The sequence below is a fragment of the Tachyglossus aculeatus genome, chromosome 21, assembly GCF_015852505.1.
Source record: "Tachyglossus aculeatus isolate mTacAcu1 chromosome 21, mTacAcu1.pri, whole genome shotgun sequence".
Taxonomy (NCBI): domain Eukaryota; kingdom Metazoa; phylum Chordata; class Mammalia; order Monotremata; family Tachyglossidae; genus Tachyglossus; species Tachyglossus aculeatus.
The window spans coordinates 10,516,527-10,543,016 of NC_052086.1; the positions used below are offsets into that span (position 1 = coordinate 10,516,527).

Consider the following 26,490-nt stretch of genomic DNA (forward strand, 5'->3'; position numbering starts at 1 on the left):
AGGGCGCATGCGCGGGGCGGTGACGTCACCGGGAGGGGGGAGCTTGAGCAGGGCGCATGCGCAGCGGCGTTGGTATGGCGACCGGGTCTCCGGGCGAGCGTGGTCCTCCGCAGGAGGAGGTGGAGAAGAAGATGGAGATGGAGGAGGAGGAAGGGGAGGAAGAGCAGGAGCAGGAGGAAGATGAGGAGGAGTCGCTGCCGCACGCCGAGGTGATGGACGTGTTCCAGGAGGGCCTGGCCATGATCGTGCAGGACCCGCTGCTCTGCGACCTGCCCATCCAGGTAACCCACCCCTTGTCACTCATTCATTCACTCACTCACTCACTCATTCATTCAGTCGTATTTATTGAGCGCTTATTGTGTGCAGAACGCCGTACTAAGCGCTTGGGAAGTACGAGTTGGCAACAGATAGAGACGGTCCCTACCCATCAGTGGGCTCACAGTCTAAAACACTCATTCATTCAGTCGTATTTATTGAGCGATTAATGTGTGCAGAACACCGTACTAAGCGCTTGGGAAGTACGAGTTGGCAACAGATAGAGACGGTCCCCTACCCAACAACGGGCTCGCAGTGTAGAAGGGGGAGACAGGCAACAAAACATGTAGACAGGTGTCGTCAGAACAAAACACTCCTGCCTTCCTTCCTTCCTTCCCTCATTCATTCAATCGTATTTATTGAGCGCTTATTGTGTGCAGAGCACCGTACTAAGCGCTTGGGAAGTATGAGTTGGCAACAGATAGAGACGGTCCCTACCCAACAACGGGCTCGCAGTCTAGAGGGGGGAGACAACAAAACATGTAGACAGGTGTCGTCAGAACAAAACACTCCTGCCTTCCTTCCTTCCTTCCCTCATTCATTCAATCGTATTTATTGAGCGCTTAATGTGTGCAGAACACCGTACTAAGCGTTTGGGAAGTATGAGTTGGCAACATGTAGAGACGGTCCCTACCCAACAACGGGCTCGCAGTCTAGAAGGGGGAGACAGGCAACAAAACATGTAGACAGGTGTCAAGTCGTCAGAACAAAACACTCCTGCCTGCCTTCCTTCATTCACTCATTCATTCAATCGTATTTATTGAGCGCTTAATGTGTGCAGAGCACCGTACTAAGCGTTTGGGAAGTATGAGTTGGCAACATGTAGATACGGTCCCTACCCAACAACGGGCTCGCAGTCTAGAAGGGGGAGACGGGCAACAAAACATGTAGACAGGTGTCAAGTCGTCAGAACAAAACACTTCTGCCTTCCTTCCTTCATTCACTCATTCATTCAATCTTATTTATTGAGCAATTACTGTGTGCAGAGCACTGTACTAAGCGTTTGGGAAGTACGAGTTGGCAACAGAGACGGTCTCCTACCCAACAACGGGCTCGCAGTCTAGAGGGGGGAGACAGACAACAAAACAAAACAAAACATGGAGACAGGTGTCAAGTCGTCAGAACAAAACACCCCTGCCTTCCTTCCTTCATTCACTCATTCATTCAATCGTATTTATTGAGCGCTTACTGTGTGCAGAGCACTGTACTAAGCGTTTGGGAAGTACGAGTTGGCAACAGATAGAGACAGTCCCCTACCCAACAACGGGCTCACAGTCTAGAGGGGGGAGACAGACAACAAAACAAAACGTGTAGACAGGTGTCAAGTCGTCAGAACAAAACACCCCTGCCTTCCTTCCTTCCTTCTTTCACTCCCTCAGAGAAGCAGCGTGGCTCAGTGGAAAGAGCCCCGGCTTTGGAGTCAGAGGTCACGGGTTCAAATCCTGGCACCACCTATTGTCAGACGTTTGACTTCGGGCAAGTCAGTTCACTTCTGTGGGCCTCAGTTCCTTTATCTGGAAAATGGGGATGAAGACTCTGAGCCCCCTGTGGGGCAACCTTATCTCCTTGTGACCTCCCCAGGTCTTAGAACAGTGTTTTGCACATAGTAAGCGCTTAATAAATGCCGTTATTATTATTATTTACTGAGCACTCACTGGGTGCACAACACTGGACTAAGCGCTTGGGAGAGGACGCTACTACTACTGTCTTCCCCCCTATTTTGCAGAAAAGGTCACAGGCACAGAGAAGTGAAGTGACAAGCCCCAAGTAACACAGTTGAAAAGTGGCAGAGCTGGGATGAGAACCCACGATCTCCGACTCTCAATCCCATGCTTTTTGAACTACACTGCTGCGTTTCATCAATAATTTATCTTAAGGCATCTCCCCAACTATTGTTATTGTTATTAATCGTTTTGATTGATCGCTCACTGTGTGCGAAGCACTGTACTAAGCGCTTGTACAGTTGAACAACAAATACATTTCCTATCCAAACGAGCTCACAGTCTAGGTTGTAAACACCTAGAGGGTGGAGAATATTCATTACCTTTTGCACCTTCCCTAGGTTCTTCCAAAAATCCCACAATTGTTTAATTAATAGGGTGCCATTCGCAACACATTAAAGTTCATCTTCCAGTAAACGGTGGTAATAAGATCCCTTTCTAATGCTAATGAGCTGACAACATTCTGGCAGCTCTGTTATTATTATTATTATTACCATTATCAAGTGCCGTCCAACTCGTAGTGGCTGGTTAGATTTTCTCCAATACGTCCTGTCTTCTGCCATAATCCGTAAACCTTGCTAAAGGTTGTTAGCAATATAAGCTCAATGGGAACAAGGAATGTATCTGTTATATTATGTTGCCAATTTGTACTTCCCAAGTGTTTAGTACAGTGCTCTGCACACAGTAAGCGCTCAATAAATACGATTGATGATGATGATGATGATGTCGTCCCCTCCCAAGTGCTTAGTCTAGGGTTCTGCACACAGCAAGCGCTCAATAAATACCATTAGATCGATTAATTGATTGAAACTACCTGACGATGGTGGGTAGATCTGGTGTGCTGCAGGGGTGGGGGGGACCCACCGACTCGGAGGTCCCCCTGGGGTTTTCCATCCCGCGGCTAATTTTGCCCCGCCCGCGGCGGCCTTCCCCCCCTTCTTCGGCAGGTCACCCTGGAGGAGATCAATTCTCAGATTGCGCTGGAGTACGGGCAAGCGATGACCGTCCGCGTGTGCAAGGTGGACGAGGAAGTGATCCGTACGAAGCCTCCCCGTCCCGGGGGGCTCATGGGACTCGGGGGCAGCGCAGAGGGAGGAGGGCAGGGAGTCCCAGTCAAGGGTGAGGGCTTGAAAGGGCCAAGTGGCAAGTGCCGGGATGTTGAGGGGGCCCGCGGCCCACTGGCTATGCGTGGGAGGGGGCGGGGGGCTCCCATCCAGGCCTGGGTCTCTCCCCTGTCTCCACAGCTGTCGTGGTAGTGCAGAACGCCACTGTGCTGGACCTCAAGAAAGCCATCCAGCGATCTGTGCAGCTCCGCCAGGAGAGAGAAGGCGGCACCCAGCACATCAGCTGGTGAGCCCTTTGTGCCCCCAACCCGAGCCCCTTCTTGGGGGCGGGGGGCCCACGGGCCCTGCCAGCTGGCTCCTCCTCTGCTGGGCAGTCAGTCTGTCAGTTGTACTTAATAATTGTGGTATTTTTGAGCGCTCACTATGTGCCAGGCTCTGTACTAAGCGCTGGGGTGGATACAAGTAAATCGGGTTGGACGTTGTCCCTGTCCCAAGTGGTGCTCACAGTCTCAATCCCCCATTTTACAAATGAGGTAACCCTGGCACAGAGGAGTGAAGCCACTTGCCCCAGGTCACCCAGCAGACAAGTGGGATTAGAACCCAGGACCTCCCGACGCCCAGGCTCCATTCACTTTGCCACGCTGCTTCGCTTACTTGGTGCAGAGCACCGTACTAAGCACTTGGGAAAGTGCAGTAGAACGGTATAACAGACACATTCCCTGCGCACAGAGAGCTTACAGTCTAGAAGGGGAGACAGACATTAGTATAAGTAAATTACAGATATGGACATAAGTGCCGTGGGGCTGGGAGAAGGGGGAAGAAGGAAGGGAGCAGGTCAGGACAATGCAGGAGGGAGTGGGAGAAGAGGAAAGAATTAGTCTGGGAAGGCCTCTTTGAGGAGATGGGCCTTCAGTAAGGTTTTGAAGCGGGAGAGAATTATTGCCTGTTGGATAGGAGGTCAGTCTGCCCAGAGTATAGGGGAAGCACCTTCTGGCAGTGTGGCCTAGTGGCTAGAGCCTGGAAATCAGAGGACCAGGGTTCTAATCCCGACTCCACCACTTGTCTGCTCTGTGACCTCGGGCAAGTTATTTAACTTGCCTGTGGCTCAGTGACCTCATCTGTAACAGGGGATAAAGACTGTGAGCCAACCTTGTAGCTACTCCAGATACAAGTACATCTGTACAAGTACAGATACAAAGGTTCGCTTTGCAAGTACCTGCCACCTCGTAATCGCTTAACAAATAAGGAGCAAGAACCAATCTCTGCCCTCAGGGGACTTCCAGCTGGGCAGCGAGATGGGCTTTGGGGGGGGGTCGCTTAGACCACGGGGCTGGGGCGAGAAGGGGCGGTGGCACAGAGCGCTCTCTGGACCAACAGTGCCGGACCTCAAGCATCCTTGGCTACCAGCCTTCCGGCTCCCATCTTCTGCAGAGAAAACCGTGGGCCTCGCAGGCCGGAAAACTGGCAGCCTCCCCGCTGCTGTTCAGGCCAAGAGCCCCCCGAGGGACGGCCCCCCTGGGGGGGTGGGCCAGGAGCTTTCTAAGCGTTGCCCCCTCTCGCCTTCCGCAGGTCTTACGTGTGGCGAACCTACCATTTAACCTTTGCCGGAGAGAAGCTCACGGAAGACGGGAAGAAACTTCGAGAGTAAGTGGCTCCTCCCCACCTTCGTGTTTACCCGGAATCCTAGAGCCAGAAGTGGGGGAAACCTCCCAGGAGTCAACTCGTCCATCCCCCGGTCTCCAGGCAGGCCTGCCTCTAAACTGGCCAGAAAAGGTCCTTCTTCCCCGGGGGGAGTCAGAGTTGGGAGTCTGTCGGGGTGATGAAAGTTGGGAAGCAGTGTGGCCTGGTAGATCCCGAGCCTAAGAGTCAGAAGGACCTGGGTTCTAGTCCCAGCTCCGCCACTAGTCTGCTGCTGGTTGACCTTAAGCAAGTCACTTCACTTCGTTGGGCCTCAGTTCCCTCATCTGTAAAATGGGGATGAAGACTGTGAGCCCCATGTGGGACAGGGAACTGTGCCCAACTTGCTGACCTTGTGTCTATCCCAATGCTTAGAACAGTGCCTGGCACATAGTAAGCACTTAACAAATGCCATAAAAACCAAAAACCTGGAACCCAGTCAATCTCCCTAGGAGTGTAGGACTATGGATAGTGGCTGTCAGTCAGTCAACTACTGTGCACTGAGCGTCTTCTGGGGATTGACTTGTACTAAGTGTGGGGCTGTGGCTGGGATTAGTTTCCCTGATTAGTTTCTCACCCCCCCACCCCCCACTAGCTGCCATTTGAGCACCTTTGTATCACGTAACTGCGTGAGTTCCCACATCTTTCTACTCCACTAGTTCCCCTCTCTATAGTTTGCCTTACTGTCTCCCCTTGTAGACCGTCAGCTCTTTATCAGCAGAGAACATGCCTACTACTGTGTACTTTCCCATGTGCTTAGTACAGTGCTCTGCCCCCAGGGAGCTCTCAAAGTCCACTGAATGATCAATAGTATTCCTGTATTTCCCCAGTATTTAGTGAATGCTTATTGTAGGCCGTTGGTTATTGCTCTCCACGGAGCTATGCACACAGTAAGCACTCAGTAAATACGATTGACTGGCTGACCCAACTGGGTCAGTGGCCAGTCAAACCAAAGTGCGTGGGGAGGGTGGGGAGGTTGGGATGGGGAGGGGTGCCTGGATCCCCCCACCTCCTCCGCCGCAGGCCCAGCTGGAAGAGGCAGGTTTCCTCAGGCCCTGAAACCCGTGGTGAGGTGGTGGGGAGGGGGCGGGCTCCTCTGACCCCGATCAACAGTTAGCCCTGGCTGCCATCGCCCGGGGTCTCTGCCCTGGTAAGAGCGCTGCGGTGGGTGGTCTCTCCCTCCCCCACCAGGTACGGCATCCGGAACCGTGACCAAGTCACCTTCAGCAAAAGACTGAGGAACAAATGAGCGGCTCGGTAAGTTGCGGGGTGGGGGGAGAGGGCCTGCTGGACGTCTCCCTCGCTCTCCCAAGCAGCCTGAGCCGGGGGGCAGACGGGGCCGTGGTGCCGCCCCCAACCTCTGGGCCCATACCCCGGTCCGCCTGCGTCACCCCACTCAGCACGCTTCCTCTCCGCCTCGTTTCATCTGGGTGGGGGCGGTGGCCGCAGCTACCTCACAGTTTCTCTTCAGCTCTGTCTGGCCACCCAGGCTGAAGAGGACAAGCAGCCCTGTCTTCAGCTCTTGGGGAGCGTCTGGCCGAGAGCTTCCCGGCGGTGGCGTGGAGGAGCGCCTCTGTGCAGGGCCTGAAGCAGCACGGGGGACGGTGAAGGGGCCGCTCGCCCGTTGCTCTGTTCACTGTGCGACCCCAGCGTGACCTGGAGCCCTGTAGCTACGGCCCGGCCTGCCCACCTTCCACTGAGCCCAGGTGGGGCCCGTCTCACTGACAGCCGCCCTGTCCGCATCTATGACTTTGTCTGAACGTGGTTCAAGGGGCCGACGCCGGCTGTGACTCCCGGGCCGCCCCAGGACCGTGTGTGGGGCAAGGGATAATGGGAAGGCGCCAGCTGATGGGAAAATAAAGCCTCCACTCACACACAGGGGCTTGGTGTGGTCATTGCACTGGGCCCCAAAGGGATCGGGGACCAAGGCATCCTCGCCCCCCACCACCACCCCGCTCACTCACCAAACACTGTCCGTCTGCCCGGGTAGCCAGAAGGGTCCGCCGTCCGCCCAAGCCAAGCCGCTCCTCTTCCCTCAGCACCGGGTCACGCCGGAGATGGGGCATGGTTCGCCCTGTTGGCCCAGGGTCCGGCGGTGGGCACCCTGCCCCCCGGGGCAGGGACCATCACCCGTACCCTGCTTTCCCTCTTCTGCTCTCTAGCACCGCAGCCCAGAGCCCCATCTTCACCTTTAGTCCATCTTCTTGGAGGTTTTCGCCAGGGTGGCGAAGGGACAGAAGAATCATGGGATGGCAGTCCCAAGAAGCAACACGTGTTGTGGGAGAAGCAGGAAGCCCCCGCCCCTCCCTTTGGCCGCAGCAAACTCCTGTAAAGATGGCCACTTCTCCAGCCCCCGAGGGGACCCCGCTGCAAAGGGCAGGGGTGGGACGGACGTCCGGGAAGGGGGGTGGGCTGGATGGGCCACCCCGCCTTCCACCTGGATCGGGGACCAGAGAGAGTAGCGGGCCGGCGGGGGCATCGCTCCCGCCCTCTCCCCACCCGATGCCCACCGCGGCTGAGGGAAGGAGACCGAGGCGGGCGGTGGCGACAGCAGCGGCTAGGGGGACGCTTTCTGGCAGCTAAAACGCTCCCGTTCCATTTAATGGCCGCCCGGCCCGCTTATAAACAAAGGACCGAAAGGAATAAGACACATCCGGCAGCAAGAGAAGGGGGTTCAGTAAAATTGAACGAGGCGCCGTCCTTCTCTTGGCAGGAAACACAGGCGAGTCCCCCCCGTCCGGGCGGGGGGCGGAGCGGGCCGCCCGGCTCCGGGCCCGCTGGAGCCGCGGTCCGCGTCCTCCTCCGCCGCCGCTCAGCTCAGTGGAGCTGGGTGTCGAGCTCGTACTTCTCGCAGAACTTGTCCGTGAAGGGGAGGCAGGTGAGGAACTCGCACCAGGCGCAGCGGATGGGGTAGAAATAGAAGAGGATGACCAGGCCGGCCAGCAGCCCCAGGAACACCAGCTGGAAGACGATGATCTGGCAGCGCTTGCGGTACAGGTCGAACCGGCCGAAGCTGATGTAGGGCAGGAAGGCGAAGGACAGGAAGAAGCCGCTGACGAAGCCCGAGATGTGGGCGAAGTTGTCGATCCAGGGCAGCAGGCCGAACGTGAAGAGGAACAGCACGACGGCCAGCAGCTTGAAGAAGGCCCGCCACGGCCGGGCCAGGATCTGCCAGCTCTGGAACAGCTCCACGAACAGGCAGGCCAGGATGCCGAACTGCGAGCCCGCCGGACCCACCTGCGGGCCGCGGAGGACCCGTCAGTCGCCGGGCGCCAGGGGACGGGCGGTCCCCCCCCAACCCCGAGGGCGGAAGCGCCCCGTGGGCCGGCAACACGGCTCGTGCATTCGGTACAGCGCCCGCTGGAGTGGACGCTCACCGTGGGCAGGGAGTGTGGCTCTCCCGCTCCGTACGGCGCTTCACCACCCGCCTCGGGGCGCTCAGCTCAGCGCCCAGCACCCATTTGAGGGGAAGCTCGCTGCGGGCAGGGAGCGTGGCTCTCGCTTCCGTTCCGTAGGCACCTCGCTACCCACACCCGAGCGCTCAGTCCAGCGCCTCACCACCCGTTCCCCAGGCGCTCGGTACAGCACCCGTTTGAGCAGAAGCTCCCCATGGACCGGGCTTGCTTCCGCTTCAAATGGGGCCTTGCCCCCAGGTGGCATTCCCTAAAGTCCGGCCACGCCCAGGACCCTGACCCGAACGGAGGGCCCCGTACCCGACCCACCTCGGCCCGGTACGGGAGGAAGATGGCGCTGGCCAGGTTCCCGGTGACGCCGCTGAGCAGGTAGATGATGGAAATGCGATGCCAGCCCGCCAGCTTCTCCAGGTCCCTGAGGACGGTCATCTGGAAGCACACCGACACCAGACAGTGCAGGATCCTACGGCCAGGAGGGCACAGCCGCGCCGCACCCTTAGTGCCGCCCTCTCCGCCCGCCCATGCTCGCGTGCCCCTCAGTTGGCCCACCGAGGCCCCGAAGGGAGACCGGGGCCGGTGGGTGAGAGATGCGCTCCAGGACTGCGGAGACGCTCCCCGCTTTCGGACACGAGACCCCAAACTGAAACCCTCCCGTTAGAGCGGAAGCTCGCTGTGGGCGGGGAACGTCCCTTGTGCTCCTGTCGGGCTGTCCCAAGGCGCTCTGCGCCTAATGGGCCTTCAGAAAATACCAGGATGACGACTACTACAGTTGAAGCAGTGTGGCTTAGTGGACAGAACCCGGCCCTGGGAGTCAGAAGGACCTGGGTTCTAATCCCAGCTCCACCACATGTCTGCCGGGTGACCTTGGGCAAGTCACTTCACTTCTCTGGGCCTCAGTTACCTCATCTGAAAAATGGGGATTAAGACCGGGAGCCCATCTGGGACAGGGATTGTGTCCAACCTGATTAACTTGTATCTACCCCAGTGCTTAGAACGGTGCTTGGCACATAGTAAGCGCTTAGGCAAGTACCATAATTATTATTATTGGTCAAGGTTTCTGTGACTGGTGGAGCGTAGCTTCTTACGGGCAGGGGCCAGGCCTTGTGCTCTCGCTGCGCTGTCCTACACACTCAGTACAGTGCGCTGCACCGAGTGGGCTCTCGGTAAACACCACGACAACGACTACTACAGTTGGTCAATGTTTCCGTAACCGTCCCGTGGAGCGGAAGCTCCTCACGGGTAGGGAATGCGCGTCTGTTGCGCTCTCCCCTCCCAAGTGCTTAGCGCAGTGCATTGTGCCTACTGGGGGCTGTCGGGGCCCCCCACCCACCATCCCCGGGAGGGGAGGGGCCCCCACTTGCCCAGCGTGCAGGAAGAGAGACAGCCACAGGCGGTAGAACTGGTCGGGAACCTCCGGGTTGAGGAACGGCAAGAGCCCACAGACGTCGTCCATACAGTGCACCTGCCAACAGAACCACCAGCCCGTCAGCCCGCTTCCCGCGCCCCCGGGCAGCGTGGCCGAGCGGAAGGGGCTGGAGGCCGGGAGTCAGGAGACCCACGTTCTAGCCCCGGCTCCGCCGCCGACCGCCGTGCTACCCGACGGCTTGCCGGGCCTTGGTTTCCCTGACTGGTAAAACGGGGAGAAGGTCCCGGGTCTCCTTCCCTCACGGTCGGAGTGGGGACCGTCCCCTCCCCAATCTACAGGCCCTCTAAGGAGGGAGCTACTGGCAGGTGGCACGGAGAGGTCGAGGACCCTAGTCCAGCTCACGCAGCAAGGCAGCGGTGGAGGGAGACTTGAGCCCCGCGTCCCGAAAGCCGGGTTGGGTCATGGGACCTGGGACCGGGCAACCACGTGCAGTCGCCTGATGACCAGCGCAGTAGCCCAGCCAGCCACTGCGGCCTCAATGAGGGGTAGCCATCCTTGGGCCGGACAGAGACAGGGCTCGCTCGGAGATGGCCTGGGGACCGGGGTCAATCCCGGCCCTGTCCTCGGGGCCCGTCTCTTCCTTTCAGATGCTCCAGCCCTGCTTTGTTTCTCCCGAGGGGAGGCCGGGCTGGTAACCTCCATCTCTGTTAGCCAGGCTGTTCTTGGGACCCGTCTGCGGCTCTGACGGAGTCTGTAGGCACCAGTCCCCAGGGAAGCCCCTTGATTTTTGGAGTGAGGGTCCCCTCCTGGCCCTGCCATCCTTCTCTGCCCAGCCCTGACAGAAGCAGCGTGGTCTAATGGCTAGAGCCCGGGCCTGGAAGTAGGCAAGTCGCTTCACTTCCCCAGGCTTCAGTTCCCTCATCTGGAAAACGGGGATTAAGACGGTGAGCCCCACGGGGTACAGGGACTGTGTCCAACCCGATTAGCTTGTATCCACCCCGGCGCTTAGTACAGTGCCTGGCACGTAGTAAGCATTTAACAAACACCATAATCCTCAATATCGTCAGTCCGTCCCCGGCTGGGCCCAGAAGCCGTACCTGGGAGCAGAGCGTGGCCTCTTCATGGAAGTAGCCCCTCATGAAGTCACAGTACTCGCGGGAGGTGATCTCGCACCTTGGGGCAGAGAGTCTGGGGTCAGGGGAGACGGGATGTGGCCCAAGGGGCCCTGGAGGCCTTCCTGGAGGAGGCGAGGCCACCACGGGGATCTACTGATCCCCGTTAGCTCCTGGGCATAGCTGCACATTGTTCTCTCTGGTTAGTGGATAAGCTCCCTTGGGCAGGGAATATGCCTTGGGCTTGCGTAAGCGCTCAGTACACTGCCTGGCCCTCAGGAGGTGGTCAGTGCATAGCAATACTACCCTACCCCTGACCACTTTGTGACATGCTGGTGTGTCTCAATGATATCACTTGGAGCAAATCTCATCTTGAGGATGCTCTGGCCGACCGCCCCCAGACTGTGAGCTCGCTGTGGGCAGGAATGTGTCTGTTTGTGGTTACATTGTCCTCTCCCAAGTGCTTAGCATGGTGCTTTGCACACAGTAAGCGCTCAATAAATACGATTGAATGAATACCTCAGTCTTGGCAGGTACATTCATTCGTTCGCTCAATAAATATGATTGAATGAGTACCCTCGGTTTTCTCAGGTCTCAGGGTCTTGTGGATTTTCTGCGTTGGGGAGAGCAGGGCGGGTCTGCCGCCCCCGTTACCTTCCTTTGGTGCCGATGCAGCAGGGTCGGCCCGTGATGGTGCAGTCCATGTGCGGGTGGTTGGTGCGGTTCCCCGCGCTGTTCTTGGTGCAGATCTGGGGGGGCCGGGGAGCAAAGGTCGCGGGAGATGGAGGGGGTGGCAAAGAGGGAGGGGGCAAGGTGGACTGAGTCAAGCAGGACCAAGGCCCCTAGGGAGATGCCCGTCCCGTCCCCAACCCGCTGGCCTACCCCTCCCGGCCTGGGTCCCCTCCCCAGCGACCCGGAAGGCCACGCTCACCGGCCACTTGGTGATGTCATCCGGCCACTCGTGGGGGTCCTCGGAGGACGGCTCGTCACACACCCTGCGGCCATCCCGGCTGGTCAGCCCTGCCCCCTCTCTCCCCGCGGCCTACCCCAGAATGGGAACCCCCGGAGGACCTAGGGGGCAGGCCCCCCACCCCCTTTAGTGGTCTGATCCTTGCCGCCCCCACCCCCGGCACCCCGTGACCCCCACGGGAGAAGGCGAAGGGGGCAGTCCCCTACCTGGGGTCCTGGTGGCAGACAGAACCAAACTGCCGCTTGTTCCCGGCGAGATACGGGGTGCTGGGGTGGACTGGCCACTTCACCCACACGGCCAACGTGGACTGGGGAGAGGGAAGAGGGGAGAGGGCCGGGGTGAACTCCTGGAGAGCCGGCGGGGAGGGAGGCCGGAAGAGGGGCTCCAGCCGAGAACTGGGGGAGGGTGGCTTTGGTCCAAGGAGGGAAAGCGGGCCCGGGGCTGGTGGATCAGCAGTTGGGGATAGAGGGGGCCGACGGCGGATGGGAGGGTGATGCGAAGGGAGCGGGGAACAGTTGTGAGGAGTGGCAAGGGGGGCGGCTGATGGGGTGAGGGGACGGCGCTCTGGTGTGGGGAGGAGGGGCCCGGTGGGGCGGGGGTCTCCACTCACGGAGCACTCCTCCTCGGAGGTCTGCACGCAGCCCGAGCGGTCGTTGCGCACGCAGCAGCCCGAGTTCTTCTCGCGGTCGCGCGTGGCCCGGATGAAGCTGTGCACCTGCTGGTCCTGCCGCATGCACGGGGAGAACTTGGCTCCCAGGTGGATGAGAGCCTCCTGCGGGGGCCGGAGCACGCACGGGGATGGGGGCGGGGGCCAGGGGGCTCCTCCTCCTCCTAGCCCCCAGCCCTGCCTGGAGTCGGCTGGGCCTCTTCCCACAGCCCCACCCACGGCCCTAATAATAGTAATTAATAACTGTGACATTCATTAAGCGCTTACTATGCGTCAAGCATCAGTCCAAGTGCTGGGGTAGATACAAGTTGATAACAATAACAACGATGGTATTTGTTACGCGCTTACTGTGCGCCGAGCACTGTTCTAAGCGCTAGGATAGATACAAGGTTATCAGATTGTCCCTCCTGGGGCTGACAGTCTTCATCCCCACTTGACGGATGAGGGAACTGAGGCCCAGAGAAGTTAAGTGACTTGCTCAAAGTCGCACAGCTGACAAGTGGCAGAGTCGGAATTAGAACCCACGACCTCTGACTCCCAAGCCGGGGCTCTTTCCACTAAGCCACGCTGATCAGAACAGGCCCAGTCCCTGTCCCACATGGGGCTCGCAGGCTAAGTAGGAAGGGAGGACGGGTACCGAATCCCCATTTTACAGAGGAGGAAACTGAGGCCCAGAGAAGTGATCTGCCTAAGGTCACAGAGCAAGCCGGAATTAGAACCCAGGCCTGTGACTCACTAGGCCGCGCTGCTTCCGAACTCCCCGGACTTTGGCACCGGTTCACTGGCTCAGGAGAGACCGTGTGTGGAGGCGTGGGGGGCCCCTCAATGTCCCGTCAGCCCCTTCCCACCCACCCGGCCCTCCTCCGCTCACCGAGCTCGGTCCGATCCAGAAGTTTTCCTGCTGAACGAACTTCACGTTCTCGTACACCCCTCTGTTCCTCAGGACCTGGAGGGGCCGAGGGGGGCATCGGGTCAGAGGTCAGGGGAGGCCCGCGAGGGGGCCCTTGACCACGGGGGCTGAGCGGGATCGTTGCTCAGGCCCAGGGACTCTGTGCTAAGCACTGGGATCAGAGCCAGCACATCCTCCGAACCTCCACCCCGGGGCTCACGATCTAAGAGGATCAGAGAGGTCAAGTGGCGGCCCCAAAATCACACAGCAGTCTCCTGTCTCCCTGTGCTACATCCTTTCCACTAGCTGTCTCTATATGTTGCCAGCTTGTACTTCCCAAGCGCTTAGTACAGTGCTCTGCACACAGTAAGCGCTCAATAAATACAACTGATTGATTGATTGATTGATTACCATCAGCCAGTCAGTGGTATTTACCGAGCACCAGCTGCGTGCAGAGCCCTGGTCTAAACACTTGGAAGAGTACAACACAACGGAATTGACAGAAACGTTCCCTGCCTTCACAGTCTAGAGGTGGGAGACGGACAATCTACAGAAATAAGTTCCGGGTACGGCACACGCAGGTGCCCTCCAACGGCACCATCCTCCTGGGCCGAGGCTGGCACGGGGCGGGCACCGGCTCGAGGCAGGGCCATCTCGAGGTGCGGGCCTGTGGGCGGGGTATACATCAGGTGCCCAAAGGGTACAGATCCAAAGGACTAGATGAGGCAGGAGGGCGAGGGAGGTGGAGAAAAGAGGGCTTAGCTGGGAACGATCTTGCATATACCCCGGTGCGTAGTACGTGCTTAACCGATACCACTCTTATCATCATTAGGGGCGGGCAGGGGGTGGGCAGAGGGTGGGCGGGCCTCACCGAATCCACGGTCTCGTGCTGGGAGAAGCCGACGGGCGCGATGCCGTAGATGCAGACGGCGAGGACGGTAATGAGCGAATGCACAAAGGTCAGCCAGTAGGTGAAAAACGGCCTGGTGGCAGGGGGTGGGGCGGGGCGGGGGGAGGGTGGGGCGGACACCCGGCGGGTCAGACTGGCCGCCCCCGGAGCGTCTCTCCCGGGCCCTGGGGAGAGCCACGTGGTGCCCGCCGCCCCGGCCCACCTTGTGGTCAGGGGCCAGTCCCCTCGCCCACCTGCCCGCCCCTCGGACGGCTCCCTCCACGCCCTCGCCCACCCGAGGCCCACCCCCTCCCTTCCGCGGGGCCCGGCACCCAGACCTGTGGTCGTCCATGTCTTCTATCTGGCGTTTGACGTAGCTGTCGATGCGTTTGCGGTAGGTGCGGTTGGTGAGGCGGCCCACCATGCCTAGCCCGTACGGTCGCTTCTCCTTGGCGAACAGCTTGCGCACGGGCATGGCGATGCGCTGCCCGCGCCGCGAGGCTGCCAGGGTCACCACCTCCTGCCGCAGGCGCACCTTGGGCTGGCCCGACCCCGCCGCCCCCTCCTTCTGCTTCCGCCAGCCGCGCTCCAGGGGCCTGCGGGCACGGGGGGAGTGCCCCCCACCTAGCTCAGCGGGGGTGGGAATGCCCGTCCCTCCCCGGCCCCGAGCCCCTGCCCAACCTGGGAAGGGGCGGTGGCCATCTCGGCATAAGGGACCCCATGTACCCCCCTGTGCCAGCCCCTTTGTGCCCCTGGCAGAGGAGTGGTGCCACCCACTCACAACATCAGGTGGCTCCTCTCCAGCTCGCCGCGGTCAAGGGCCCCGCCGGTCAGGTCGGCCTGGTCAGCTCCCTTCTCTTCCGAGTCCTTGAGGGCCGCCTCCGAGGGGGACTCGAAAACCTCGTCCGGGTAGGTGGACAGCTCCTCTGCCAGCACCCCCTCCTGCGTGGATGGCGGGATGCCAGGGGGCGGTGGTACGTCAGGAGCGGGGCCGGGGATGCCAGGGAGGGAGGGGCATCGGGGGCTGTGGAGGGAGAAGAGGAGGGAGGGGCGGGCCTCACCCGGGCGAAGAAGGACGTGTCCAGCTCGTCGGGAAAGTCCACCGTGTCCTCCTCCAGGAAGCTGGCGGGCGTGAAACTGCGCCTCTGGGCCCTCCGAGGGCCCGTCTCCTTGACCGAGCGGCCCTAGGGGCGAGGGCACGGGGCTGGTGATGGGCAGACTCAGCCCCGTCTGCCCCCCACACTGTTGGTTCTTTTTAAATGGTGTCTGCTGAGCGCTTACTACGTGCCAGGCACCTTTCTAAGCACTGGGGGAAGATACAAGATCATCAGGGTGGACGCAGTCCCTGTCCCACCTGGGGCTCACACTCTTCATCCCCATCTACTCGCCGAAGGTCACACAGTGGCCACGGGATGAGAAGCCAGGTCTTCGGCCACAGCGCTTCTCTTCGCCTCACCCCTTCCCGGGCCCCGCACCCCCGCGGGCAGTCCGACCCCCGGCCCCATTCCCGGGGGGCCCCTCACCTTGACGAGCGCGGCGGCGGCCCGGAAGCTCATCTTGGCCACGGACTGGCGTTTCCGGCGCCGCGGGAAGCGGTTGAAGCCCGAGCGGGAGCTCGTGAAGGAGCAGAGGGAGGTGGCCCCCGGGGTGACGGGCGTGTGCGGGGCGCTGTAGCCATCGGCGTCGTCCGCCATCCGGAAGGCCCGGCCACGGGCCAAGGGGTCGATGATCTGCGGCGGAGCCACGGGGGAGGTCAAGTAGGCACCGGGAGCCGGGCGCCCCTTTTCTCCCTCCCGCTCGCCTGGCACGAACCGGTGAGGAGCCGGGGTGGCAGTCGGCCCGTCGGTGGTATTTATCGAACTGGGTGCACAACAGTGTCAAACAGACACATTCTCTGCCCACAGGAGCTTACAGTCTAGAGGACCTAAGGAGCAGAGACGGCTCCCGTCCATCCAATGCCACTCAAGACCCATGCCCGCTCAGGCTTCTGCCCTCCCCCGCTCTACCGGGATTTATTTCTCTTCTCCCCAGAGCAGAGCCTCAGACTATCTGTACCAACCCCTAGGCCGGGCAGGGATCGTGTCCACCGATTCCACTGCCCTGGACTCTCCCACACGTTCAGCACAGTGCCCTGCACACAATAAGTGCCCAATAAATACCCCATTTACGCATCAACTCATCTACTCCCCCATCTTTTCGGTCTCTTTTTCCTCCTTTCTGGAAATGATTTTCCCTTTACCCCGCTGTTAGAATGTAAGCTCCTGAGGACTCCTGGGAGTACAATACAATAGAACAGTGCTCCCCACGTAGTAGCGCTTGATCATCATCATCAATCGTATTTATTGAGCGCTTACTATGTGCAGAGCACTGTACTAAATGCTTGGGAAGTACAAATTGGCAACACATAGAGACAGTCCCTACCCAACACTGGGCTCACAGTCTAAAAGCTTGATAGATACCATTGGTCAAATAGTGTTGGCAGACACATTCCCCAACTTTAAGGGGCTTGCAAATAATATTTATTGAGCGCTTACTGTTTACAGAGCGCCCTAGGGAACAAGTCTGTTAATTTCTCTTGAACTGTACTCTCCCAAGTACTTAGAACGGTGCCCTGCACGAAGTAAGCACTCAATAAAATTAACTGACTGATTATGCTAAACACTTGGGAGGGTCCAACAGAGTGGACAGACATGATCCCTGCCCTCAAGGAGATTACAGAAGTGCTCAGCACAGTGCCCAGCACGCCCAGTAGGCACTCAATATGCAGAATCGAGGGAGTGGGGAGGTTTCGGATGACGGCGAGTTTGTCGTGGGCAAGGAACGTGTCTATCGCTCTACTGGCTACTGGTCTCTCCCAAGCACTTGGCACAGTACTTTGCACACAGCAAGTGCTCAATAAATACGATCGAATGAGTGAAAGAATGGTGACGATGGTCACAGTACTCCATGCCAGGTACTGTCCTAAGAGTCAGGGTAGATCCAGGATGACTGGGAAGTACCCAGTCCCCGTCCCACACGGGGATCCCAGGCCGCGGGGACGGAGGCGACGGCAGCTCACCTTCTGCATGCCCAGCTGGCACGGGCCAACGTAGAGGGGCGGGGGCGTCTCGGTGCTGGCCAGGGACAGGTTGTCCTGGCTGGGCAGGTCCATCTCGCGGATCACCTGGGGCTTCAGCTTGCCGTAGCGCTGGCTGCAGTGCCAGATGCTCTTCCGCTGCCATTTCTGGGTTGCGTCGCTGTCCTTGCTAACGCCGAACCAATCGGCTGTGCCCCTGCCTCGCCGACGACGGGAGCGGGAGGGGTCTCCAGGTTAGGGGAGGTGGGCCCGGGGGGGGGCAGCCACCCCTCACACAAACACACACCCCTCCTCTCCCACCTGCATCCCACTCCACGGTTCACAGCACACAGGGACCACCCTGTAACTTCGGCCCCCCGCCCGCTTCCCCCTCTCAGACCCTCCCTCTGCCTGCCCGGTGGCGCCGGGGGACAGCGACAGGACGGCGTCTGACGGGCTGGGAGGCGGATTTTAGTCCCGGTTGTGCCACCCTGGTGCTGTGGGGCCTTGGGGAAGTCACCTAATCTCTCTGAGCATGCCAGTCCGTCCCCTGGGGAGACCCCCTGCCCAGGCCAGGGAAGCGTCGAGGGCCGGGCACTCTGGCATTGAGCAGTGACGGAGTGAAGGAGCACGGCCCGGGTCCTTCCATGGGGGAGGCCTCCGGGACCTCCGTCACCCCTGGGAGCTCAGCCAGGTCACCTTTCCCCCTCCCTACCCCGGACGAGGCCCCCCCCATGATCCCAACCCCGCGGCCAAGGGGACCTTGGCCTCCTCTGCTTCCCCCGCAAGGCCCCTTGGGGAGATTAACGGTACAGAGAAAGCCAAGGAAGAGGTTTAAAAAAGAAAAGGGTGCCCTTCCTGTTGTTGGGGGGACCCCTGGCCCCGGTAGACCACCCGAGCCCGGCCTGGCGTGCAAGGATCCTGGCTCGGAGCTGGCTGGGGGAAGGGCGGCATGCAAAAGGTCAGGAGTGCCTGGCCGGCTGCTGGGGGGGAGAGGGGAGAGGGACCCCCTGGGGAGACCGTTGCCCGCACCCGGCCCCAGGCAGCGCCCACGCAGCATGCGCCAGCCCGGGTACCTGAGCAACGAGCGGGGGAGAGGCGGGCGCCTCCGAGGGGGCAGCCGGCGGGCGGCCCGGGGCCCGTCGACCGGCAGGGTCTGAATTCGCTCAAAACGCACCTGTCTGCCGGGGAGGAAGGAAACCGGGACAGAGACAGAGACAGAGAGAGAGAGACAGAGCTGAGGAGCACGGGCCGGACGCAGAGACGCAGGCCCAGAGAGACAGATACGGAGCTGAGGAGCGGGAGCCGGTCTGTGCGTGGAGATGCTCGGAGAGCAGCCCAGAGGGACGGAGACAGAGCTGAGGGGCGGGAACCGGGCTGGACACAGAGACCTGGAGAGGCCGGCCCAGAGAGACCAAGCTGAGGAGCAGAGGCAGGTCTAAACGCAGAGGCGCAAGCCAAGAGAGGTAGAGACAGAACTCGGGAGGAGGAGCCGGGCTGGGCATAGAGAAACAGGCCTAGAGACTGAGAGAGCTGAGAAGCGGGGGCTGGGATGGGCGGACACACAAGCCCAGAGAGACAGAGACACAGCTGAGGCGAGAGAGGCGGGCTGGACGCAGAGACACTGAGCCACCAGCCCCGGGAGACAGAGATAGAACTGAGGAGCGGGGCTGGATCCAAAGGCACAAGCCCAGAGAGACAGAGACAGAGCTGAGGTAAGAGAGGCGGGCTGGACACAGGGACACTGAGAGACAGGCACCGAGAGGCAGAGACAGAGCTGAGGAGCAGGACTGGACACAGAGACACAAGCTCAGAGAGACAGAGCTGAGACGAGAGAGCCGGGCTGGACACGGAAACACCGAGCAACAGGCCCAGAGAGGCAGAGCTGCGGAATGGGAATGGGGCTGGACGCGGAGACAATCCCAGATGGACAGAGCTGAGGAGAGAGAGGCAGCCTGGATATAGAGACATTGAGTGACTGGCCCAGAGAAACAGAGACAGAGCTGAGGAGAAGGCTGGACACAGAGACACAAGCTCAGAGAAACAGAGACAGAGCTGAGGAGCAGGGGCCGGGCTGGACACAGAGACACAAGCTCAGAGAGACAGAGAGAGACAAAGCTGAGGGGCAAGAGCTGGGTTGGACACAGAGACAGTGAGATACTGAGTCAGGGGAGCCAGGGAGTGGGGACCTCCAGCAGACAGACCCTTCCCAGAGACACACAGAGACAGGGAAGGAGAGGGAGAGACAGGGAAGGAAAGGGAGAGACAGAGGCATTGCCCAGCAGGCCAGGGTCTGAGGGACGGGGTCTCCCTAGGGTCGGGGGTCAGTGGCCCCTGCGGAGGTCGGCACAGCCTGCGGGGGGGCTCCCGGGCACGCAAGGCGGGGAGGGGCAGGGGTCATGGTCACCTCTCTCCATGTTTTGTTGTCTGTCTCCCCCTTCTAGACTGTGAGCCCGTTGCCAACTTGTAGTTCCCCACCGCCGAGTACAGTGCTCGGCACACAGTAAGCACTCAATAATTACGATTAAGTGAATGAATGAATGAAACCCGCAGATGGTCTAAGTGATGGAGGTCTGCCTGTGCAGGGTGGGGGGTCAGGGGCACCCGCGGATGGTCTGGGTGATGGAGGTGTGCCTGTGGAGGGGGGGCCCAGGGCGGGGGGTCGGGGGTCAGGGGTCGGGGGTCACGGCACCTGCGGATGGTCTGGGTGATGGAGGTCTGCCTGTGGAGGGCGGGCCTGCGGGGAGGCCCCTCGGCGTGCGGTGAGGGCAGGCGGGAGGAGGCCTCGGCGGGGACGCTGACGCTCCGCAGAAAGCTCTGCCGCTTCAGCGGCTGCCGGTGGGACCCCGAACGGAACCGGGAACGGGAAACGGTGAGTAACCGGGTGCCCGGCAGAGGCCCCCGCTCCCACTCTCAGCCCCCCTTCTCCTCTCCTCCTCCCCATCCCTCCCCTCTAGGCCTTACTCCCTTCCCCTCCCCACGGCCCTTGTATATATCTGTACAGGTTTATTACTCTACTTATTTTACCTGTACATATTTACTACTCTATTTTGTTAATAATCAATCGTATTTATTGAGCGCTTACTGCGTGCAGAACACTGTACTAAGCGCTTGGGAAGTACAAGTTGGCAACACATAGAGACAGTCCCTACCCAACAGTGGGCTCACAGTCTAAAAGTTCCTATAGTCTAGTGTTCATATAGCCGTAATTCTATTTATTCTGACGGTTTGACACCCGTCCCCATGTTTTGTTTTGTTGTCTCTCTCCCCCTTCTAGACTGTGAGCCCGTTGTTGGGTCTCTATCTATAATAATGGCATTTATTATTAAGCGCTTACTATGTGCAAAGCGCTGTTCTAAGCGCTGGGGAGGTAACAAGGTGATCAGGCTGTCCCACAGGGGGCTCACAGCCTTTACCCCCATTTTACAGATGAGGTAACTGAAGCCCAGAGAAGTGAAGTGACTTGCCCAAAGCCACACAGCTGACAATTGGTGGAGCCGGGATTTGAACCCCTGTATGTTTGTACATATTTATTACCCTATTTATCTTACTTGTACATATCTATTCTATTTATTTTATTTTGTTAGTATGTTTGGTTTTGTTCTCTGTCTCCCCCTTTTAGACTGTGAGCCCACTGTTGGGTAGGGACTGTCTCTAGATGTTGCCAATTTGAACTTCCCAAGCTCTTAGTACAGTGCTCTGCACATAGTAAGTGCTCAATAAATACGATTGATGATGATGACCTCTGACTCCAAAGTCCGTGCTCTTTCCACTGAGCCACGCTGCTTCTCATAGCTCTTCTATCTGTTGCCGACTTGTACTTCCCAAGCGCTTAGTACAGCGCTGTGCGCACAGTAGGCGCTCAATAAATACGATTGTGCACACAGTAAGCGCTTTTAGACTGTGAGCCCACTGTTGGGTAGGGACTGTCTCTAGATGTTGCCAACTTGGACTTCCCAAGCGCTTAGTACAGTGCTCTGCACATAGTAAGCGCTTAATAAATACGATTGATGATGATGATTGAATGAATGAATGAATGAATGAATGCCCTGGAGGAAGGCGGGCGCCTCGGGCCCCGCCCCCTTCTTCGCGCAGGCGCGCGACTGGCCTGGGCGAAGGTGGGTTTCTCGGGGGCCCCGCCCCTTCGTGCAAGCGCGCCACGCCCCCTTCGCGCAGGCGCGTCACTGACCTGACCAGAGGTGGGCTCCTCCGGCCCCGCCCCCTATGGCCCCGCCCCCTTGCGCAGGCGCGTGACGGCCCCGCCCCCTTGGCGCAGGCGCGCGACTGTCCCGGCCGAAGGCGGGCTCGCCCCTTGCGCAGGCGCATAACTGCCCTGGCCTAAGGCGGGCTCCTCAGGGCCCCCTCCCTTGCGCAGGCGCATGACTCACCTGGAGGAAGGCGGGCGGCTCGTCGGGTCCCGGGCCGGCGTGGGCGGGGATGTCCAGCTTCAGCCATGGCGGCTTCTTGCGCTGGAGGCTGCTGGTGCTGTCGCGCCGCGCCTCCGTCATGGCCCCTTCTCAGGGCGGGGGCTCTGGGGGGGGGCATCGAGAAGGCGGTCAGGCCGGGGCGGGGGGCTGGTTGCTGGGGGAGACGCCCCCATCCTCCCCGCCTGTGCAAGCCTCCGGCCGGCCGCCAGGGGGAGACACTCCTCAGGAAAACGGGCTGGGCAGGCCACACCAGGCCCCCCCCCCCCCGCCAATGTCTTTTTTTTTCATTCGACGGTATTTATAATGATGGCATTTTATTAAAGTATTACTATGTGCAAATCAATCAATCATCAATCGTATTTATTGGGCGCTTACTGTGTGCAGGGCACTGTACTAAGCGCTTGGGAAGTTCAAGTTGGCAACATATAGAGACAGTCCCTACCCAACGGCGGGCTCACAGTCTAAAAGGACGGAGAACAAAACCGAACATACTAACAAAATAAAATAAATAGAATACCGTTCTAAGTGCTGGGGAGGTTACAAGGTGATCAGGTGGTCCCAGGGGGGGGCTCACAGTCTTCACCCCCATTTTACAGATGAGGGAACTGAGGCCCTGAGAAGTGAAGTGACTTGCCCAAAGTCACACAGCTGACCATTGGTGGTGCCAGGATTGGAACCCATGACCTCTGAATTAAAAGCCCGTGCTCTGAGCCACGGCTATTTGTGTCAGGCCCTGTGCTATGCGCTGGGGGTAGATACAAGATCAATCAATCAATCAATTGTATTTATTGAGCGCTTACTGTGTGCAGAGCACTGTACTAAGCGCTTGGGAAGTACAAGTTGGCAACATATAGAGACAGTCCCTACCCAACAGTGGGCTCACAGTCTAAAAAGTCTACAAAGATAATAGGGTTGGATACAGTCCCTGCCGCACGTGGGGCTCCTGGTCTTCATCCCCATTTTTCCAGATGAGGGGCTCAGAGAAGTGTGTGCCCCATTGTTGGGTACGGACTGTCTCCGTTGACGAATTGCACTTTCCAAGCGCTTAGTACAGTGCTCTGCACACAGTAAGTGCTCGATAAATACGATAGAGTCAATGAATGAATGAGGTCCCACAGCAGACAAGCGACCAAGTTGGGGTTCTAATCCGGGCTTTAGGCCCTAGGCCAGGCTGCTTCTCCTTATGAGGTGGTCACCTAGTTCTACTCCTTGAGGGAGATGTCTACATCCACTGGCTCAAATTCCTCTCCTCCACTTGTCTCCTGGACCCCCTCCAATCTGGCTTCCGTCTCCTTCGCTCCACAGAAACCGTCCTCTCAAAGGTCACTGATGATCTCCTTCTTGCCAAACCCAACGGCCTCTACTCCATCCTAATCCTCCTCCACGTCTCAGCTGCCTTCCAAACTGTGGATCACCCCCTGCTCCTGGAAACATCCAACTTGGCTTTCCTGACTCTGTCCTCTCCTGGTTCTCCTCCTATCTCTCTGGCCGCTCACTTTCAGTCTCCTCCTCTGCCTTCCACTCCCTAACTGTGGTGTCCCTCAAGGGTCAGCTCTGGGTCCCCTTCTAGTCTCCATCCACACTCACTCCCCTGGAGAACTCATTCGCTCCCACGGCTTCAATACCATCTCTATGCAGATGATACCCAAATCTCCATCTCCAGCCCTGATCTCTCCCCCCACCTGCAGTCTGGCATTTCCCTCTGCCTTCAAGACCTCTCTACTTGGATGTCTTCCCGTCACCTCAAATTTAGCATGTCTTAAACAGAGCTTCTTATCTTCCCACCCAAACGCTGTCCTCCCCGTGACTCTCCCATCACAATCAATCAATCAATTGTATTTATTGAGAGCTTACTGTGTGCAGAGCACTGTACTAAGCGCTTGGGAAGTACAAGTTGGCAATAGATGGCACCTGTCTCACAAGCCCGTAACCTCGGCATTATCCTTGACTCCCCTCTCTCATTCAACACACACATTCAATCCGTCACCAAATCCTGTGGGTCCCACCTTCCCAACATCACTAAAATCCCTTTTCCTCTTCTTCCAAACTGCTACCACATTAATACAATCACTCATCCCATCTTCACCTAAATTACTGCATCAGCCTCTTTGCTGACCTCCCAGCCTCCTGCCTCCCCCCAATCCAGTCCGTACTTCACTCCGCTGCCCGGATCACTTTTCTGCAAAAACATTCAGGACGTCACCCCACTCCTCAAAAAACTCCACTGATTGCCCATCCACCTCCGCATCAAACAAAAATTCCTCACCACTGGCTTTAAAGCACTTCTCTACCTTGCCCCCTCCTACCTCACTTCGCTTCTCTCCTTCTACAACCCAGCCTACATACTTTAATCCTCTAATGCCAACCTTCTCACTGTGGTCCCATCTTGCCTGTCTCGCCACCAACCCCTCGCCCACGTCCTGCCTCTGGCCTGGAGTGCCCTCCCTCCTCAAATCCAACAGACAATTACCCTTCCCCCCTTCAAAGCCTTAGAGAAGGCACACCTCCTCCGAGAGGCCCTCCCACACTAAGCCCCGTTTTTCCTCATCTCCCACTCCCTTCTGTGTCACCCTGACTTGCTCCCTTTGCTCTTCCCCACTCGCAGCCCCAAAGCACTTATATACCTGTCATTTTATTTATTTGTATCGACGTTTGTCTCCCCCCTCTATAGTGTAAGCTAATTGTGAGCAGGGAATGTCACGGTATATTTTAGTATTGTACTCCTCCAAAGCACTTAGTACAGTGCTCTGCACACAGTAACTGCTCAATTAATACTACTGAATGAATAATAATAATAATAGTAAAGTGGCAGTATTGGGTGCTTACTACATTCCACACACTGTGCCAAGCGATGGGGCAAATACACAATTGGTTGGAAACAATCCCTGTCCCACACTAGGCTCACAATCTAAAGAAGAGGAAAAACAAGCATTTAATCCCCCTTTGACAGATGAGGAAACTGAGGTACGGCAAAGACAAGTGGAGGTTTAGGTGTTCCGACGGAGGGAGCCCAGGGCTGGTGTTGATGATGATGATGACGATGGCATTTATTAAGCGCTTACTGTGTTCAAAGCACTGTTCTAAGCGCTGGGGAGGTTACAAGGCGATCAGGTTGTCCCACGGGGAGCTCACAGTCAAATCCCCATTTTACAGATGAGGTAACAGGCACAGAGAAGTTAAGTGACTTGCCCAAAGTCACACGGCTGATAACTGGAAGAGCGAGATTTGAACCCATGACCGCTGACTCCAAAGCCCATGCTCTTTCCACTGAGTCACGCTACTTCTCTAGCCACGCTGCTTCTCTAAGCGTTAAGCGTCAACAACCCTGGTCCTACCCTTAACCCTCGACCCCGGAACTGCTGCTTGCCTGACCTTCCCCCTGGAATGGCTTCCCCACTCCTCTTCAGCTAATTGAGGTCACCTCCTCTAGCGAGCCTTCCCAGATTGACTCCCCTTCCTCCAGCCATTAGTGTTTCTCCAAAAGCACTTTAGTGCCCATCTACTCTAACAGCCCCCTCCTCTCCCAACAGCAGGAGAGTAGAGAGCGGGGCAAACTGTCTCTTACCAGTCTCTGGTACCAGTCTCTGGTAAGGGCAGGGTAACCAAGTCTTCTCCTCTCTCTGTCCCTCCCCCTCGCCCCCGTGCTCTAGCTGGACTGGGGCAGGGGGAATTTAAACCACTCCCTACCCACCTTCCGGCAAGGATTTGAGCCACCTCCAATGGAGGCAGGGGGCTGGTCTGGATGACCTAAACAACTACCTTCACAGAGGAGGAGGATGGTATTTGTTAAGCGCTTACTATGCGCCAAGCACTCTTCTAAGGGCTGGGGTGGATACAAGGTAATCAGGTTGTCCCACACGAGGCCCACAGTCTTCATCCCCATTTTACAGATGAGGGAACTGAGTCACAGAAGCCTTGCCCAGAGTCACACAGTTGACAAGTGGCAGAGCTGGGATTAGAACCCATGACCTCTGACTCCCAAGCCCGGGCTCTTGCCACTGAGCCACACTGCTTCTCGAGGCTTGGCAGGACCAGTCCCTCCTGCCCCACCCCGACCCTTGCCTTTGGGCCAGTGTGGCATGACCTCTGACTAACCTCTTTTGGAGAAGCCTAGGGTCCGGTTGAAACCTTTCCAAGTCTGAGCAACACTGACCCGACAGACTTGAATCCCTGACCCCATTTCATAGAGGAGAAGACCAAGTCACACAGGATCTTGCCCAACACTGAGTCAGCCAGGCCCCGACTCTCTTTCCTCCCACTCATAAAGGGGCCTGAAGTCCTGCCCTCTGCTCAAACGCTTAATACAGCGCTCTGGACGCAGTAAACGCTCAGTAAACACCCTCGATTGACCGGGGGCTGGAGCCTGAGCCGCTCTGCCTTCAGACCACGGCGCCGGCCAAGAAATTCATGCGATCGCGTTTCTGGCAGGTATTCCGGCCCATGTGTGGCTCCTGGGAATGCCGGGAATTGTAGTCCCGAGCCCAGCACGTGTTTGATTATGGTTCACGTTAGGTGCTTAGTACGTGCCAAGCACTGTTCTAAGCACTTAGATACAAGTTAATCAAGTTGGACACAGTCCCTGTCCCGCATAGGCTCACACTTTTAATCCCCATTTTGCAGATGAGGTAACTGAGGCCCAGAGAAGTGACTTGCCCAACAGACACGTGGCGGCGCCGGGATTAGAAGGCAGGTCCCGGGCTCTATCCACTAGGCCACACTAACTACCTCGGTGTTTGGTACAGTGCTTGACGCAGCAAAAGCACTTAAATTCCACGGCGGTCTTTATTAGGCCGGGGCTTGGAGTCCCTGCCGACGGCCTTCAGCAGGACACCCCTGAATCTCAAACCCGGAGCCCGGGCCAAGCCAACCCGCCCTCACCTCGGAAGAAGAGGGTGACCTCAGAGCACACGCCTTCTCCCCTCCCC

The 26,490-nt window shown here is 58.4% G+C and overlaps 2 protein-coding genes across 5 annotated transcripts in view; one reads left to right on the forward strand and one right to left on the reverse strand.

Annotated features, from left to right (window-relative positions):
- Positions 1–62: 62 nt before the first annotated feature.
- On the forward strand, positions 63–6,646 carry SNRNP25 (small nuclear ribonucleoprotein U11/U12 subunit 25). 3 transcript variants are annotated; one of them, XM_038763766.1, is made up of 6 exons: positions 63–281; positions 2,984–3,074; positions 3,281–3,386; positions 4,670–4,744; positions 5,969–6,034; positions 6,238–6,646. In XM_038763766.1, the coding sequence occupies exons 1-5, from the start codon at positions 75–77 to the stop codon at positions 6,024–6,026; spliced, it is 537 nt and encodes a 178-aa protein (XP_038619694.1). In that variant the 5' UTR covers positions 63–74; the 3' UTR covers positions 6,027–6,034; positions 6,238–6,646. The 3 variants fall into 3 exon arrangements, with proteins under 3 accessions (XP_038619694.1, XP_038619693.1, XP_038619695.1); XM_038763765.1 differs by having other exon boundaries at positions 6,249–6,646; XM_038763767.1 differs by having other exon boundaries at positions 6,267–6,646.
- Positions 6,647–7,344: 698 nt separating this feature from the next.
- RHBDF1 (rhomboid 5 homolog 1) overlaps positions 7,345–26,490 on the reverse strand; it is a 33,767-nt gene continuing 14,621 nt past the window's right edge. For both annotated transcript variants that reach the window (XM_038763295.1, XM_038763294.1), the window contains exons 2-18: positions 21,527–21,669; positions 19,831–19,970; positions 17,142–17,355; positions 15,607–15,813; positions 15,145–15,267; positions 14,865–15,025; positions 14,422–14,679; positions 14,066–14,177; positions 13,177–13,251; positions 12,249–12,410; positions 11,845–11,945; positions 11,600–11,663; positions 11,323–11,417; positions 10,654–10,729; positions 9,552–9,652; positions 8,500–8,653; positions 7,345–8,014 (exon numbers count right to left, since the gene is read on the reverse strand). In XM_038763295.1, the coding sequence (XP_038619223.1) occupies positions 7,595–8,014; positions 8,500–8,653; positions 9,552–9,652; positions 10,654–10,729; positions 11,323–11,417; positions 11,600–11,663; positions 11,845–11,945; positions 12,249–12,410; positions 13,177–13,251; positions 14,066–14,177; positions 14,422–14,679; positions 14,865–15,025; positions 15,145–15,267; positions 15,607–15,813; positions 17,142–17,355; positions 19,831–19,970; positions 21,527–21,646 (2,583 nt within the window). In that variant the 5' untranslated portion in view covers positions 21,647–21,669 and the 3' untranslated portion in view covers positions 7,345–7,594. The remainder of the gene's footprint in view (positions 8,015–8,499; positions 8,654–9,551; positions 9,653–10,653; positions 10,730–11,322; positions 11,418–11,599; positions 11,664–11,844; positions 11,946–12,248; positions 12,411–13,176; positions 13,252–14,065; positions 14,178–14,421; positions 14,680–14,864; positions 15,026–15,144; positions 15,268–15,606; positions 15,814–17,141; positions 17,356–19,830; positions 19,971–21,526; positions 21,670–26,490) is intronic.